Here is a 17,965-nt window from a genome sequence, read left to right as displayed (position 1 = left end):
ATTTAACTTTGATGGGAGAGACGCAGCCTGTGACATCATCAGAGAGCGACGTGTGTGAACATGCTTGCATGCAGAGAGTGAGGAACAGCTGATCAGCTGTTTCTGACTGCTGTTACATTCACAGATGCTCAGTGACCATCTGACGCAGGTGTTTAATATGTGTGTAGAAAAAACTTCACCTCTTCATGATGCACCCCTAGGCAAACACATTTCCTTATAAGGAGAGATGGTGGCGTGGCAGTCAGCTGATAGCAGACATCAGACTCGAGCTGCCAGTTTAGAATGATTCTGATTCACCAACATACACACATAAATACACACCCACATGCGCACAGAGGTCAGAACAAAACCAGCTGATGCAGTTGTGACATGAATCTGAAAGTGGTTTTGCAGGCACATACATTCTACATGCGTATTAGTAAATGAGGCTCACTGTTTGGTAAATGGTAAGAAACGTTTTTATTAATTCACATATTAAATATGAATTTATCATCACATGTAAAGTGTAATATTGTATAAATATTAAGTGCTGCGCCTGCAGAGTGACCTAGATTAAGTATAAAAATGTTTAAAAAAATATCTTATATAAAGTGTTTACATTGGAAACAGCTGTCAACTTATTGTTTAAACACAAACACAACCCATCTTCTTTGTAGCTTCCATGTTGTTCCCACTTAACAACCTCAAAGCTCATGACCACATCCAAGTCGGAAGAACAACCTCTCAACTCTGAAACTCCGACCTTCTGACATCACATGAATGCAGCATGAGGAAAAAAAAATATGCAGACTTATTAAAACAATTTGATTTCAGTTTCATTTATTTGTCACATGAAATCATGTGGACAGATTTTCAGTGAGATGGTAGGCAGGGTCTTCATGCAGGATCCTCGTTTCCCGAGACGTTCTTCCTGAGCCTCTCGCTGCTGGCCTTTTGTATCTGGTACCTTCTTCTTGAGCTCAGCGGGGAGAGAGGCTAGTTATTTGGGTTTTTGGAATCTTTAATGACTCTCCTGGTCTTATCTGGTTTTATGAATTGGGAAATGAGTGAGTACATCATTATATTTATTTGTACTCTGAATAAGCGGTGTTTGAACAGGAAGTATTAGTGCTTTAAAGTGGAAATGGATGGGACCAAACCCAAAGTTCTTATTTTAAACCTGATATATTTAACAATACATTTTTGCAGCCTCTACAGATGACCCCCATTGAGAGAGTTTTTGGCTTTAGCTGTAACTCCCGTGTCTTGTCTTTGTCTGTCTGTGCAGCTGATCCTGGTCTGTCTGTGGACACAGATGGAGCTGAGGCTCAGAGTGGAGCTGCACCCACAGCTGAAGGTAAGATCAATGGTTCTCATTTGGTTTTCTGAGTGGTTGCCTGTGTGAGTTTAAACACTGACACTTCTAAAGTTTATTAATTTACATGTATTTCATTTCTTTAATGCAAAATCTACTTATTAAAATCTTGGTCATATTAATGACACTCTGTCACCTCTTCACATAGGAATGTGATTGAAAACATATGTTGGTCATGGACATGCTGTGATCAGCTCTGTATCGCCCCCTAAGCTCTGAGGAGGTGTTGGAGGGATGAATGAGGGTCGGGTATGTGGAGATGTGGAGAGGTCTAAGGGGAGAGATGATGGAGGTCTGAAGGAAGGGATGATGGAGGTCTGAGGGGAGGGATGATGGAGGTCTGAGGGGAGGGATGATGGAGGTCTGAGGGGAGGGATGATGGAGGTCTGAAGGAAGGGATGATGGAGGTCTGAGGGGAGGGATGATGGAGGTCTGAGGAAGGGATGATGGAGGTCTGAAGGAAGGGATGATGGAGGTCAGGGACCCTCTGAACCCTCACGGCAAGGGTCCCCGGTTCGAATGATGGAGGGGTCTGGGCGGGGGCCCTTCTGGTGGATTTGCATGGTCTGCAGGTCTGAGGGGAGGGATGATGGAGGTTCCGGCTTCCTCCCACAGAAGCTAAAATATATATATTATGTGACAGTGATATATCTATATATGCGATAACTGTCCAGGGTGTATATGACAATTGGAGTCATTTTACACCACTGAACGCGGGAGCTGCTGCTCACATATATACACACACACACACACATATATATACACACACACACACAGAAAGAGAGAGAGAGAGAGATGGATAGATGGATAAATAGATAGATTTGAAGCCATTCTATGAAAAACAGCAGACTCCACTGAGAAATTGGAGTCATTTTACTCCACTGAACGCCGGAGCTGCTGCTCTACTGCTGCCTCCATCAGCTGCTGTGGAAGCGAAAGAGGAGACAATATTCATTCCAGTCCAGTTAAAGTCTGACTGAGGTTTGACTTCCAATCCTACTATCTGGGTGTGTTTGTCTGATTTTTAAAGATTTTTTTAAAGGATTTTTGCCTTTATTAGATAGGACAGGAGATTGCTAGCATGAAAGGGGGAGAGAGAGGGGATGACAAGGGCTGCAAGCTGTAATCGAATCCACAGCCGCTGCGGATTCATATATGGGGCACCTGCTTTATCCACTGACCTACCTGACACCCAGTGTTTGTCTGATTTTGAGAAATTAGATTTAGTCTGAATTTAGTCAGACTAACATGTTTACATGTGTTTGTATTTCAAGTCCAATTTTTAGTTGGACTAATACAATAATTCCACTTTTTTTAACACCATGTAAATGTGTTTGTTGAGTATGCTCACTGTGTTCTTACATTTGTGCCGGTCGGGCAAACGTTGACGTGTTTGTTGGCGTACATGCACAGAACATAACTTCTGCCTCACTGATCTCCCCACAAACAACTTCCCAAAACTGAATAGCGTGGGCAGTTGTGTGGCATTAGGGCTTTCTGATTTGTAATATAGGTTTACTGTAGGTGTCAATATATATTGTTACAATGTAGCCATAGTAGTTTCTGCTCAGGTTAACCAGAGGTGAATACACTCTGGTCATGGTGAGAATGGACACTGATGCTCTGCATTTGTGTTTAACCTGGTTTATTATGTTTAACACAAGTCTATCAAGCTGTTAATGGTATAATCTACAGACAGCTCATTAATTCCACTTTGTTTAAGAGATCTGCCTGTTATTCCATGTGTATATTGTGCTTAAATATGATGTGACTGTAATGTTGTGCAGATCATATGCCCTATAGTTGCCAATGTAAACTGTGCCTGTGAGTTGTCAGCCATGCTTATAGTGTCTGCTGCTGTATAGTTTTTGCTGCCAATCTGAATTAATGATGTTATTCCATTAACTGTACACATTGTTCACCTTATTTTGCCATTAAGGGCAGCAAATATGCACATTATACCATCAGCCCTCAGTTTTGCATGATTGAATACGCTGATTTTAAAGGAATAAAGCTCATTGAGGTAAATATAAACTCATTAACATGCTTGTTTATTAATAAAGCATTAGCTTTGAATTCATTGCCACAGCAAAGTCCTATCTATAAGCAGTCAGACAAGTTTCAGTTGTTTTTCCATTTTCAGACAGTTTCCTCAGCCAGTCTTTCACCAGAGGTCAGTCCTGGTGAATTCATGGCAACATTCAGGCATCTCAGCTACATTAAAGAGCTCATTAAAGATTTGAAACAGCTTTGTTAATTTTTGTGCCGTCTGGTCATTAAGCCATGTCCTCTCAGCTTAGCTCTGTCATGCTGCATGGTGGGTGTTCTGACAGTCTCCTGGCCCATGAGCATTAATCATGTTATAATTTAAGGGGGAGCTTCAATAGTACTTCAGCGGGGTCTATTTAATACCAGGGTGGGGAAATAGAATGGTACAATGTGAGGCCTGTTTCCAATGACTGCCAGTTCTCCAGGGATTAAAGTGAGCACTGAGAGGTAATAGTTTTGGAGATTTTTTAATCTTTCTTAAGAACAGAATATATGTATGTATATATATATGTATATGTGTGTGTGTGTGTGTGTGTGTGTGGAGGGGGCAACAACTATTATTATCTTAAGACATAAATAAATAATAATAACAATAATAATAATAAATAAATCTCTAATCTGAAGTATAAGTAAATGTAACAGTGCATGGGCAATACAGAATGTTAATGATTATGCCCATAACATGGCCCTCAGTGTTCTATTATGTACATTATGTCCCATAAGTCAGGTGTTAGGAGTTGAGTTGTAATGATAAAACAATACAATCTAGTCCACAAGACACAAAAATCCATAGGGGGAAAGAAAAGATATCTATATCAAACAGAGCAGATCAGATCTGAAGCAGTAACAGAGGCCTTCACAGTACCTCATGTCTCTGCTGTCTATCTAACCACATGAGGTAGAGAGACAGTGTGGGACAGCAAAAGATTTCCTGTTGTGTGGTGCATTGTGGTTGTATCAGTCTCCTGTCGAAGGTTCTCCTGTGTGAGACCAGCACATTGCAGAGAAGGTGAGAGTCACTCTCCAAGATGCTCTGCAGCTGTCACAGCATCCTCCTCTCTGACTCCACCAGCGAAGAATCATGCTCCACCCCCAGCACAGAGCCAGCCTTCCTGATAAGCGTGTTGATTCTGTTGGCGTGACCCGTCATGACCTATTGCTATATCTGTTTGATATGTGTTCCATCGGGTTTAATTTCCACAACTCAGAGGAACTCATCCATGCAACTCCCTCACCTCAGATTTTACAAGCTCTCATCAGCACATAAATACACCATTATTCATTAGCTATCTTAGACTAGATGCTTTTTGTCAGATGCGCTGTTTGATTTAGAATTTCCTCCAGTATAAAGTTAGGTTAACTCTGACTCAACCACTTTTGGTGTCATTTGGTGCCCTGAGCAGTCATTTCTTAGACAAACAGGCTGGTTGTCCAAGTGAACCAGGCTTTGGACGCTTGCCAGAGAGCTGGCTTGGAGAGAAAGCAGCTTTTCATTGCCTCTATCTCTTGGGGATTGGACTAATCAATCAAGCACTTCGGCCTTGATATTTGAGACAGTCGAGCCTCCATAAAAGTACTTTACTTAGTCACAAAGTAGCTTTTGAGTGGAAATGATGATGTCTTAATCTCTGGTGATTACTGAAAGTGGGGCCAGCATGCATGCAGGATTGCATTACATTCAATAAGAGAATGCTGATTGATAAGACAGTTTGAAGTGTTGATTCACAATAATACAGCAATAATTGGGCAACAAACATTGGGCCTCATGCAAGAAATGATATGCGAACACATTTTCTCTTGTGTTTGCTCGTATCTAGAATTTGTTCTTTCTTTTGTTAGTACCCACTGATTTTTGGGATTCACTGATGTTTTCTTACTTTTGCTTTTTCTTAGTTAAGAGAAAATGTTATGAGTGGTCCAGAGCACTTTTACCAATTTAAGAGAAAAACATCTTGTTCTCACAGGCCACAAATTGTTGCTCAGTGCGACGAAAAAAGCTTGATATTTTAGGAACTTTTAAAAAATGCATGATTATCAAATAATTAAAATTTATCCATACAACTCTTCCACCTCAGATTTTCCAAGCTCTCATCAGCACATAAATACACCATTATTCATTAGCTATCTTAGATTAGATGCTTTTTGTCAGATGCTCTGTTTGATTTAGAATTTCCTCCTATATATATAGTTAGGTTAACTCTGACTCAACCACTTTTGGTGTCACCCACTTTTGGTGTCATTATAATGACTTAATTATTAAATCTCAGGGCTAAAGAAATAATGATACTTGATCCATTGATCAATATTACTTTCTGTCCCTCTGATGTCTAGAGTTGAAATGTAACTAAATAAATTTACTCAAGTGCTGAACTTAAGTACAAATCTAAGGATTTTTTTTTACTTTAGTATTTTAATCTTACGCCACTTTCCACATTATCTTTACTAAACTTAATGGGGAAATACCTTACTTTTTATTCACAACCATTATGCGATATGTATGTGGACTTGCTGCTTTTCCTTTAGTTATTTTAATTATTTTTGATTGATGTAATGTATTTAAGACCTTTGTGCATGTGTACTTTACTTTTATTCTTAAACACATTTCTCTGAAATCACGTTTACTCAGTTTAAGTTCAACAATAGGCCAAGACCACTTTCAGAACTGCAGAAGGTCTTCTTTCAGCCTTTTTTTTAGTCATGTTTCCAGTCATGGCCATGAGTCAGAGGCACAAAACCTGCCCTTATATAGTGTTTAGAGGTTACCTGTGCTAACAGGTCACTAATGATAAAGTGGGATTTATCATTGAGAACACCTCGTCAGAACAGATTTGGATGGTTCAGAGCATTTTGTCCATCTGGAGTTGACTTCTCTTATATTTTCACTTACCAGAACATTAAGAGAAAATACAAGAGAATGTTGCTGCACGAGGCCCATCGATTGCTGCTGTGATTAATGTAGGCCTAACTATCATTCCTGTCCGGATTGGGCTCCATTTTTCACCTTGTTGAAGATGTTTTTGTCACTGTCCTGCAGTGTTTGACAGCAGTATTGTGTGTGCGTGAGATTTTGATGCCTTGTCCAACACAGCTGAGGCACAACTCACTATACTTACGAACACCACACCATTTATGTACAACTATACAAAGGTATGAAATACTTCATATCACCCAAACCTAATACGACGCTGTCTTACAATAGGTCCAACAGGGGTCGATTGTTGGTCCATGAATGTGATACCACCTATAAATAAATGACCACAATTTTCCAACTTTAATGTTGGTTTATATGCAGAAGACAAAATTGCTCTATGTCTGACAGGATCCAGCCGAGTTCTACAGGGCTCTGGAATGTGTTGTTATGTAACATCCTTACTCTATCATTCTTATCATACAGCCACTTATCTGTCAAGTCAAATTTATTTATATCTTGAACTTGCTTCAAAGGGTTTTACAATCTTTACTGCATACGGGACTCTTTATCCTCAGACCCTTGGTTCACATTCTTCTTGTGGCCATAATATCATGACATATCCTAAATGCAGAGCAGTGTTGATCCGCAGGGGTCAGAGTACTCCCTCTGTCCTCAGTGTTTGTTTGGAGTCCTGTAATCACCAGTGCAAGAAACATTCAAGCAGTTTGGGATCTGCACGTCAGCTGTTTCATCTTGCCTTTCCTACAGAGTTGAAAGTTGCAGCGCATCCTTAAATGAAGGATGAAGAGGTTATAATTAAAGAGCTGCGTGATGGCATCACTCATGTGCAGGCTGCTGTGTGGAGAGCTCTGCTGTAGCCGGGATGAGAAGCTGGGCACGCATCTCTGTTTTTCCATCACGTAAACTACTGAGCCTGTCTGCTGCTCCAAATACAGATGGTACTAAGAGCCAGAGGACTTTTGTGTGTGTGTGTGTGTGTGTGTGTGTGTGTGTGTGTGTGTGTGTGTGTGTGTGTGTGTGTGTGTTTATCAGTGTCTCTGCACCCAAACCACTACTTTTTCTTTCCTTATACAGTAATCTGCATAACTAGCAGGGATCCTAGCAGAGTCAAGAGTTCTGTAAAAAGATGAGGTCAAAACCCTCTACATGGCTGGACCGTGTATGGTCAGTGCGCTACATTACAGACAGTCAGTGCTGATTATGATGTGAATTCATGGATATTAGACATTCACCTGCAATCTTCTGCAGTGGTCCCAGTAATATTGGTCCTTAAAGTTTGCTGATGGAGCATATCACATAACAGGGTTAAGCTATGTTTGAGTCAAATAACTGAGGGCTGTACACTAGGTTTGGGAGGTATCAGGGTATTACGGTATACCAGGGTGTTTAGAAATCCTGAAGTATACTGTCATTAATACAGGCGCTCCTCTTTCTTTATTTAACTCATTTTATGTAGTGCACAGCACACACCACCAGAGCTCAGTCTCTACTGGTGGCACAGGCAGTTGAGCTGAAAGTCACAGTGACACCTAGTGGTGGAGTGAGAAGTTACAGGACTGTGAACAGCCGGCAGCCAGCACGCAGAGAGATACCGTGGGGAATAACGGCATGCTTTTTACATCTTACTTGTTGAATTAAGGATCTATTTGGACCATATTCAAGGTGGTGATTGTTGCATCGGTGGACTTACTAACTAGATTACTAATAAGAGTAACCAAGATGGACTGGGTGAATTTTATTTTGTTTCTGTTGAGTTTGAATGAAGTGTTTTTGTTTGATGAGTTAACAACTAAGTAGCTTACTAGCAAGAGTAACCAAGACTGTTTCGTGGAGGTTATCTTATACCATTATATACCATCTACCCCGGCTACATTTCACGAAGGTATGAAAGTATGAAATGTTGGATACTGCCTAAGCCTGCTGTCTGTGTAGTGTGTCCTGTGAAACAAGAGGTTTGATCTTGAGGCAATGTTCCATTTAACAAAAAAATGCAGGCATTGTTTCAAAAGTAAACTACAACCAAGGTTTCAACCTTCAGGCAAGTCTCATCCAGACTTCCCGTGTTTCGAAGTTTTTGGAAAGCTTCTCTCATCTGTCTCTCTCTCTCCTCTGTCGTCTCCTCTCCTGCCCTCCTCTACTACACATTATCCTGTCCTCGCCTCCTTTCTTCTGCCTCCTCATCTACCCGCCCCTGAGGTGTCCTGTCCTCTGCCATCCCTATTTTTAGTCCATTACCAGCAGAAACACTGTCCTGCACTATCATTCTGAAAAAGCAACAGCCAATGGGAAAACTCCAACACTTGACTGACCAGTGGTGTGACTACATCACAAGGCAGGTTTCCATTAACCATAAAAATGCACAAATTGAAATTTTGAATACAAAATAAGCTTAATGGAAACATGTGAATTTCGAAAAAATGTCCGTTTATCGCAAAAAAAGCTTTAACACTCGCATGAGGTGGTATTTCAGGTGATTCAAAAAAGCCTTATCTCACAAAACTGCAATGGAAGCCCCGGGTGGCGGTAATGCAACTTTATGGTTGCCAACCACCATTAAACCAAAAGAAGAAGAATAAAGTTATACAAAGTCACATGACATTCTACAAAACTACATTGATATGAGATTGGCTTTATTGAGTGGAAATAGAAATAAACCTGTGTTTTGGACATCCATCTCCATGATTGCTGGAATATTATTGTGTGAGGAAAGTCATGTAACATTGCAAGACATGACGCATAATAACATTCAGTGGAAATGTAGTCATCTTGCAATTGTTTTTTATTGAAATTTAGAAAATCTCGCTTAAGTTTTGCACAAATCTGTAATGGAAACCCACCTGATGATTTTAATAAACTCATCCTTCAACTCCAAGGATGTAGCAGGGCCAAGGGAAAATGTAATTTTTTTTTTAAACTTTGTTTAAAAAAGGACTAATAAATCTACGTTCTTCTTCTACCTTCTACTGACTCCTTAGCTGCTTTTACACAGAGATGGGGCCATAGGGCTGCAACAAAGTCCCTTCTTTATACAGCCCCTGCACTTTTACACAGAACCAACGATTAATGAGGGGACGTTTAACACCATAGTGTCGGCCGATCGTGTGACATAAAACAAAGCTGTCAGCAGCACTTCACAAAAAAATAACGATTACATAGCATGTAAATAACAATAACTTATTGTCACTGTGAAATGCTGGCTGATCTCAACCTCTGCTCGTAGGGTAAGGAGCTCCTGGACCTCATTGTTTTCCCAATATGCGGACATTTTCCATCACTTTTCTTCTTTATTAAGTGAGTTGTTAACTGCTGCAAGCTGATTTAGAAATATCCTGCGGTGCGTCGCACACATAACATGTCCTCATCACTCACTCACTCACTTACTCACTCACTCACTCACTCACTCAATGACTGACTGTCTGACTGATTGACTCACTCACTCAGAGTCAAACGTTTGTGTTTTTGGGACTGGCCAAAAATCTCCAGACTTTCCTGTGTCAGCTTTGCGGTGCTGGGTTCTGATCCAAACACTTTGCCCAGCACTATTACTCTGACTGACAGACAAGCAGGACTCAATCTGAGACCACTGCATAACATTTTCTTTGGCTGATCCTAGTTGGTCATTCTGAGAAGACAACACTAGGAGCTCTAGGAGTGAATTTTTTCTGTCACTGATTCTTAATGTCCATCTTCACAGGCAAGCTTTATGAGATATATAATCCTGTGATTTATCATACTAAGTTTTACTTGTGCAGAAATCAAAGTGATCAATTTGTGCACAATAGTTCACTGTTTTAAGTTTATGTAAACATCAACATGAAAAGGGAGACTTATTAGAATTACAATTAGTAAATACTACACAGTGCTCTTTAGAGTTGCTTTAACACTTAATCTTGTGATTAACATATTAGTTTGTTTTGGGTTTTTTTTTCAACTTTAGCAGGATCTGATGACATGTCTGGTCAATTACAAATAAAGGAGGGCGTTCCATTCAGCAAAGCTGTGATGGTCCAAAAGACATAAACGTTGTCATGAGCACATATCCAACAATGTTAACAAGGACGTCTGTGCATGGCTACATCACTTATGACTGCACAGACTGTGTGCTCTGACCACACATGGTGAGTGCACGTGTGTGAACAGTACTGCATACACAGACCCCGGTGTAGTATAAACAGAGCCACATGTGTGTCTGCTGTCCATATCTTTATTTAAGTTTGAGTATATCTTGGCTTTTGATTGTTGGTTAAAAAGGGATTTGTGTTTCTGAAATAATTTGTTTCTATTGCTTAAAAAGCTATTTACAGCTGCATCAATATCAGAATCCAGTGTACAGTTCTCAACAAGCTATCTGAAACAAACTGTACGTTTGCATGATTGCAAGTTTAGTTTATTCTGATAAGAAACATTGTGATTGTTATTCATGCAGTTTTGAAGCTCTTTTTGTGCTCTTTATGATGGAACTACCCATAGGAATATCAGACCACTATGAAGTTCGTTATAAGGGCATTTGCAAGGGCATTCAGATTGTGAACTATCAATTCAGTTAATTAAACTCAATGCAGTGCAGTTGGATTCGATTTTTTAAAATTCAATTCAATACAGTTTTACTAAAAAAAACTTATTATCACAAATCAGAATTTGCCTCAGAGGACTTTACTGCATACAAAATCACTCTGTCCTTAGACCCTCACAGCAACTGAGAAAAACTAAAACAACATGCACAAACACTCCAGAGGAGAAGCCAATAGATATGTTGTATTAGGACATGAGTGTTTGCAGACTAAAAAAGAAAGAGAAAATAAGAGGAGCTCAGTGTGTCATAGGAAGTCCCCTGGCAGACTAGGCCTATTTCAGCCTAACTAGGGGCAGGTTCAAGGCAAGCCTGAGCCAGCCCTAACTAGCTATTACTACTTAAACTATTGTGGTTTTAGAGGTCAAAGGTCAAATTCTGATGTCCCCAGTGTCATGATAATGTAAATGTTATGGTCTAAGCTTTACAATAATATATATGACTAAACCTATTCATGTTTTTCCCTCAAGGTTCCCCCCAGAAAACATGGGGGAATTATAATGGTGTGGGAATGAAAAGAGGAGTGATATCAAACAGAAAGCTACCATTGCTGCAATGCTATCATGCGTTTTCCAAGACTTAGGACATATACCTTTAAAAAAAGAATAACTATAAAGAAATTGCCCCTCCAAATTGGCACGACCAACCCCCTGGCTCATGGACTAACAGCTTTAGTGTATTAACCACAACTTGACAGTCAGTGTTCAGCCAAGAGGAATAAGTAAAAGTAATCTATTACACTTCCTAAGTGTAATGTATTGTATCACACAATACATAGCACTCCGCTACAAACAAACAACCAAAAAGAACAGAAACCCCCTCAGAAACATGAAACATGGTTTTGGGGTTGTACAGTACTCAGACAACATCTGCCATGTTGAGTCTCTTCAAAGCACACAGAATCTGTGGTCATGACTCTGCTGCAGGAAGAAAATATTTATCTCATCATGAATGTCTGCTTTGCATATTCCACATATCTCTGTCACCCAGAGATGAGTGTGTATTTGGCCTGAGACAGTTCTTGTTTATGTCTGTCATCTTATTGAGAAAAAATGAGGGGAAGAGAAATATTAGAACAGAGTAAGTGAAAAAATCTGCTCTTTCATTTTGATGTTAGGGAGCTTGTTATATGGTAATAAATCTACATGAGGACATCGTGACAAGCTAGGAAGGTCAGTGTGTGAGTTCTTGCAATAATATAAATATATATAAATATTAACCTTGAATCTAAATACTTGACACAACTGATAGCATGATAAACAGGAGCAAACAGGCCCTGTCACAGGTAGAGCCTGCAGGCCCTGGAAGGATACATCTGTGTCCGTAAAGAGATCTAGACACCTAAATGGTAACTGCTGGAATCTGAGATAATGTTTAATTGTAAAGACCTTAAAGGATTAGGTTGATATTATTCTTTTTTATTCAGTTGTTAGTAACCCAATTGTATGGCGTTCACTGGTTCCCACTGAGGACGTGAATCTTGAAAAACAGCTCACAAATACTCCCATTTCAATTCAAGTCAAAGAAGTTTATTGAACCCCAGCAGAGCAACTGAAAAGGTATTAAAAATAAAATAATCACAGACAGAAATATGCCATTTTAATTCAGAGATACTTGCATCAAAGAATTGGGCATTTATAGAAACTAATCAGGGTGGAAGCCTGAAGGGGCAGAAACCTGTTGAGTTTGTGCCACTATGATGGAATCTGCTAATTTGCATAATGTAAAAAAAACTGTAGTATGAAAAGACTTCAGTCAGTCAAAACCAAATTTGGTTTACAGCCTGTTGGGTCAGAAAAATATGTTTCTATCACAAATGACAAAAGATTTTTCCAAAAACATTAAAGGCCCTATAAATAGGGGGCAGTACTTCACCTTTTAAATGACAATAAGGTGACCTGGTCGATAGTATTTCTGTCAGTCTGCCACTGTGTCCATACAATAACAGTTTACAGTCATCAGTCATAAAAAAGGCAACTTATAACTGACAGCAGAGTGAAAATACAGCTGCTCAAAAACAGGCTGCTGTCTTCTGATTTTGACATGTGGCGTTTGTATTGATCTTACTTAATAGCTTACTCACCTGAGTTTTAGCAACACCATATTAACAAGAAAACGGTCACTTCACACCATTTGAAAAGTGTATCACTAACTGCAAGCCCACAGCTTGTGTTTTCATTAGTTACACTAAAGATATGTTTCAGTATATTGTCACTGTTTGATGTAACTTAGCAGTCTAAACAAAGAGCATCAGATCAGCATCAAACTGCATCTTTTTAATCTCCAAGAGCTGCCTCCAGTGTTAGAGAGCCACACCAATATCAACTCTAGTTTTGCTTCTTCTTACATTGCTTTTCTTTGCTGCAACACATTGCTTCCTGCTGGGAGCTGCTTGTAATGGGGAGAACGTTCTTTTTCCAGGAGCTTCTGGCATGGCTGTGTTTCTACACACCGTGGGATTTTGGGCTGTCTCACATGAAAGATAACCATCGTTGCAGAAACGTAGCGATATCTTTGGTCGTGGCTCTAAAACGGTGGTGAGAGGTGCAAGGACGGCCGTTGTAACGGTCGTGTGATCAAAGAAAGCCTGGGATAAATATCTGACAGTGTCAGAAATTTGGGATGAGAATCTCACCATGTGACATCTGTTAAGACCTACATCTACTAATCAACCAATAGAAATGGAGCATGAAATGACGCACTGACCAGTGCGACTCTGCTAAATGCTAAATTCTAATAGACACTAATACTTACTTCGTGCTCTCATTCCAATACTGCCAAGTTGGCCTTTTTCCCCAGCCATGACAGCGTCCACATTCTCCTCCTCTCCTTCCCAAAATTTTTCCAGACACACATAAATGCCGCTATAGCGAAGGCTCGATTATAAATTTGCAAAAATCTCACAGTCTGCAGGAGGCTTTACCCGCTAACTAATTAATTCAGCTTCTTCGTTCTCTCCTGCGGCACACTAGAGGCTACAGTGACTCACTGTCGCCTCTCAGGTCAGCATGTGAAATTACAGCCAGGGATGGGCCATCTCTGGATGCTTAGCACTGGATATCTCTGCAATGCTCAAGGTATCTTGAACAAAATGTCAAAGATGTCACTTCTTCACACTCTGCTGATAGGTTTACTTCGAACTTTTCAAACTGAAGTCACAGTATTACAAAATGCACCTTTAATGAAAATACCTTGCCAAGGGCAGTGCGTAGCAGGAAATAGACCATGACTCAAGTTTTATTTGAGCAGTCCTGAATAAACTCAGTGGACTCATCTGGTACAAATTTTGGCTAACTGTTGCCTGTGGCTTTGACTTTGGACAGTTGAGGTACTTCCTTCTGTTGGCCGACAAAGGCTATACATTTAGATTTAGTAGAAATGTTTGTGGGAACTTCTAAGAATCAGAGCAGCAACAAGGATTCAGCTGGAGAACTTAACTGAGGAGGAGACTTATCATGGCTATGCTGCACCTGCATGAATATGACTGGGTGCTGCTGAAGAATAAGCCAATGATTGTGAGGCATGACTGAAATACACGATGTTAATGTCCTGCCTAAAATAATGCTGCACTCTAGAAGTGTCCGCTTTCTGTAGACCCCTTTTTCACCTGTTTCCCAGTTTGAACGCTTCCTGTAACCTTTATGTTTCAGCTCCACAAGGTTATTTCCTGGAGTTTCAGGAGCCAGTCAACAACATCACCCACTTTCAGGGCCAGACAGCCACGCTGCACTGCAAAGTGACGGGAAACCCACGGCCGTCCATCCGCTGGCTGAAGAATGATGCCCCTGTGGTTCAGGAGCAGGGACGCATTACCATCCGCAAGACCGAGGCCGGATCCAAGCTCCGCATACAGGACCTGGACACTACAGACACAGGCTACTATCAGTGTGTCGCCTCCAACTCACTCAAGGTCATCTCTGCCACAGGCGTCCTGTACGTCAAACTTGGTAAGATCACATTCATATATTTATACATTGACTTATTTTTATTCAGAGAGAAGTGAAACCCTCCTTCTGATTGTCTGATCAACATCTGTTTGCAAAAAGTCTCAGTGAAGTCAGCAGTTTGTGCAGAGAACAAGTGTTGGTTGTGACGGTTGGTGTCAGGACTGACCCTTAAATATTTCCTGCACTGTAAAAACTCTAAAGTCAAATTCACAGGGCTTCTTTAATCTTGACACTTGGGAAAATTGGTTTGATTTATTTTAAATAACATGGGGAGAAAGCAATGAGCAACAAGATATGGACAAAAAAAAATTGTATGAAATTATTAAAAAATATTACAAGAAAATTACCGGGAAAAAAGCAAGAAAAAGAAAAAAAAATAATCACCCAAAAAGTGCTGGATTGTATTTTTTTTTTTTTTTTAATTCCTCTGTAATATTTGTTTAATATTAAAATTATTGTAATTATAAATATTGTATTGCATAAATAATTCATCACCTCTCCTTTTATTAATTTTTTGCTACTTTTATTGTCATTTTCTTGTCACATTTTGCTGATTTCTTGAAATTTGGGGGACGCTGGTCGTTGTCCTTTCCTCATGTTTTTTCAAATCGATCAAACCAGTTTGCTCAGGTTTCAAAGGGTTAAATAGCTTGTGAAAGGTGTCTCGGGTGTGTAGCTTTCTAAAACCTATGTTGGTCTCTGTATATGATCTTAAGTTAAGCAGGTCTCTTGTTAGTATGAGTGATGTGCTAACACACTTTCTAACGTTATATTAACGTTTTCATTGTTTTATGTCTATCCTCACAGGGCAGATGCCCACACATGGCCCGGATGAGTCGTAAGTAAACACCTTCTAACAATGATCATGTTTGTCAGAGTATGCAAATAAATGTCCTACAGCAAAAGAAAAAAAACCTCATATGGGATATTTCCACCAGAGTCTTTTAAACAAGTTTGGAAAGTAAGATCTTTAAAGCATCAACCACTCACACCCTGTAACCCTGACATGGCTATAAAAAGTTAGTAGTGTCTTTGTAGTGTTTTTAGTGCCTTTGACAGAGAGCAGCGTCTGTGGTTTGCTCGACGGCAGTTACAATGCATTTCAGCTGAATTAGGCTTTCACAGCAGGAAACCTCTCAAACCTCTACTGCAGCAGAACTCACTCCTCTGCTGACCATCTGCGCTTCTAGTTAAATCGTATTTCTGCCATAACATGCCTGAACACGCTGCTTCCATCAGAATGAAGGCACAAAAACAACCATGAGAACCCGGCAGCACTGATGCCACTTTTCCACTGCACAAAAAAACAGCTAACACTCGCTAACATCTTGCCTTTTAATGTTATGAGAAAGGTTACAATCAGCATTCACACCCCGGTCAGATGACCCCGCAGTTGTCTCGGGTATTTATTAACTTCAGCGCCGATCAGCAGTGAAGGAAACACAACACGTAAGTGAAAGTGTTAATTTCAGCTCCTTAACCAGTGAGATGCAGTGAAGCGCCGCCACTAATTACTGTCCGTCTCCACCTAAGCAGCGCTCAAACATGGACCAAAATTAGTCAGCACCAAGTTTGAAGGGAGTTTTAAGGGAGACCCAATAAGTAAGAGATATATAAAGAGAAGTAACTGTTTACCTGTTCTCTTGCCTGTCTGTGACATCAAATATGAAACACCAAAAAAAAAAACAAAAAAACTACACACACACACAGAAAGGCATACTTGTCTGCTGCACAGCTGTGTACACTCTACTGACTTTGGTTAAAGAGTCTGTAGTCTATTTTTAGCTGATTTACCTGTATTTAAAAAATACACGTACATGCGCTAATTTTATTAAAAAAGGGGTATTAATGTAAAGTGTTTAGAATGTTGACTTCGTATGGGATATTAACTGCGGCCTCCAAGGTCAAAGTCTTGTTTTGTTTGTTTTGGTGGCACTATGGTCATGGCAAGTCAAGTCAATTTTATTTATAAAGCCCATTATGAAAGATCATAGTTTGCCTCAGAGGGCTGTACAGTATACGACATCCCTCTGTCCTTAGACCCTCACATCGACTGAGGAAAAACTACCCATAGTCACACGAGGGGTTTCTGCCCAGCCGTCAAAATATGATGAGTAGGGATGTGATCATGATGCAATCTAGAAAATGACTAATGTACAAAAACCCTGTTCTTGGTTTTAATCAAGAGTTTTTCCAAAACATAAAGCTACTTTAACTGCTAATTGTTAGGAATAGTGCCCATTTTTTGGTCTGTTTGATCAACTGTTAATATGATACTGTATATTACATGAGTATTATAATATATTTTTCATCTTTCAAAATACCAGATGGGTTATGGAGTAATCTTTCAGTGCTATCAAGTCTGTAAATCATGTAAAATGTTTGGTGAACTCATTGCATTCTTATTTGTTATATTTGGTTTTAGATCATGTTTAGGTTAAGAATGATCATGCGGTCAGACTTAAAGGTTAAAATTCAGATTTGATAATGACCACAGCTATCAGCCCTGTACTTAATTAAACTGGAGTAAAGAGTTCTAAAGTTTCATTGTGGTGAGGATGGATTGCAAGTTTGGTATTTATGAAATGACTGATAAACCTCCTCGGATGTTAGGAGTCCAGATGTGTTTGTGGTGTTAGAAGAGCCCCAAGCTAAAATGGGCATGCAAAGACATGTCAGCTCTCATACTTACACTGCTTTGACTGACTATTAGGAATGGTGGAGATATTGTGCTATGCTGCCCTGATTGATGTAACCAAGTCATGAGGGTAGCAGGCATGCAGTCTCTCTCTCTCTCTCTCTCGCTCTCTCTCTCTCTCTCTCTCTCTCTCTCTCTCTCTGTGGCTTTGAGTCCCCAGGATGGGCTCAGAATAGATTCCTGGACCAGCAGTCAGACACTAGCCAGTGGTTTGGACAGGCCGGCTCTGAAATGGAAAGAATGCTGATTCATGTCCACAGTCAGACCAACTGTTTCTGAAGGCCTCTTCCAGGCAGCTTATCTCATCAGCAAGCAACATGACTCATGTCATGTCTTTGATCTTGAGCTGTGGGAGGGGGGAGTATTCATTTAGGGGGCACTGGGGAGGGTGCAGTGCCTTTTGTCTATTTAAAGC

At 40.1% G+C, this 17,965-nt stretch overlaps 1 protein-coding gene across 2 annotated transcripts in view; it reads left to right on the top strand.

Moving 5' to 3' along the window:
• The window catches only part of ror2 (receptor tyrosine kinase-like orphan receptor 2), a 75,055-nt gene that overhangs the window by 35,823 nt on the left and 21,267 nt on the right, over positions 1 to 17,965 (top strand). The window contains exons 2-4 of one of the 2 annotated variants that reach the window (XM_042509786.1): positions 1,268 to 1,336; positions 14,556 to 14,852; positions 15,660 to 15,690. In XM_042509786.1, the coding sequence (XP_042365720.1) occupies positions 1,268 to 1,336; positions 14,556 to 14,852; positions 15,660 to 15,690 (397 nt within the window). The remainder of the gene's footprint in view (positions 1 to 1,267; positions 1,337 to 14,555; positions 14,853 to 15,659; positions 15,691 to 17,965) is intronic. The other variant, XM_042509787.1, reaches the window with a different exon arrangement.

The sequence above is a fragment of the Plectropomus leopardus genome, chromosome 20 (assembly GCF_008729295.1).
Source record: "Plectropomus leopardus isolate mb chromosome 20, YSFRI_Pleo_2.0, whole genome shotgun sequence".
Classification (NCBI taxonomy): Eukaryota; Metazoa; Chordata; class Actinopteri; order Perciformes; family Serranidae; genus Plectropomus; species Plectropomus leopardus.
Note: the sequence above shows the minus strand (reverse complement) of the source record. Positions and strands in the feature narration are given on the sequence as shown.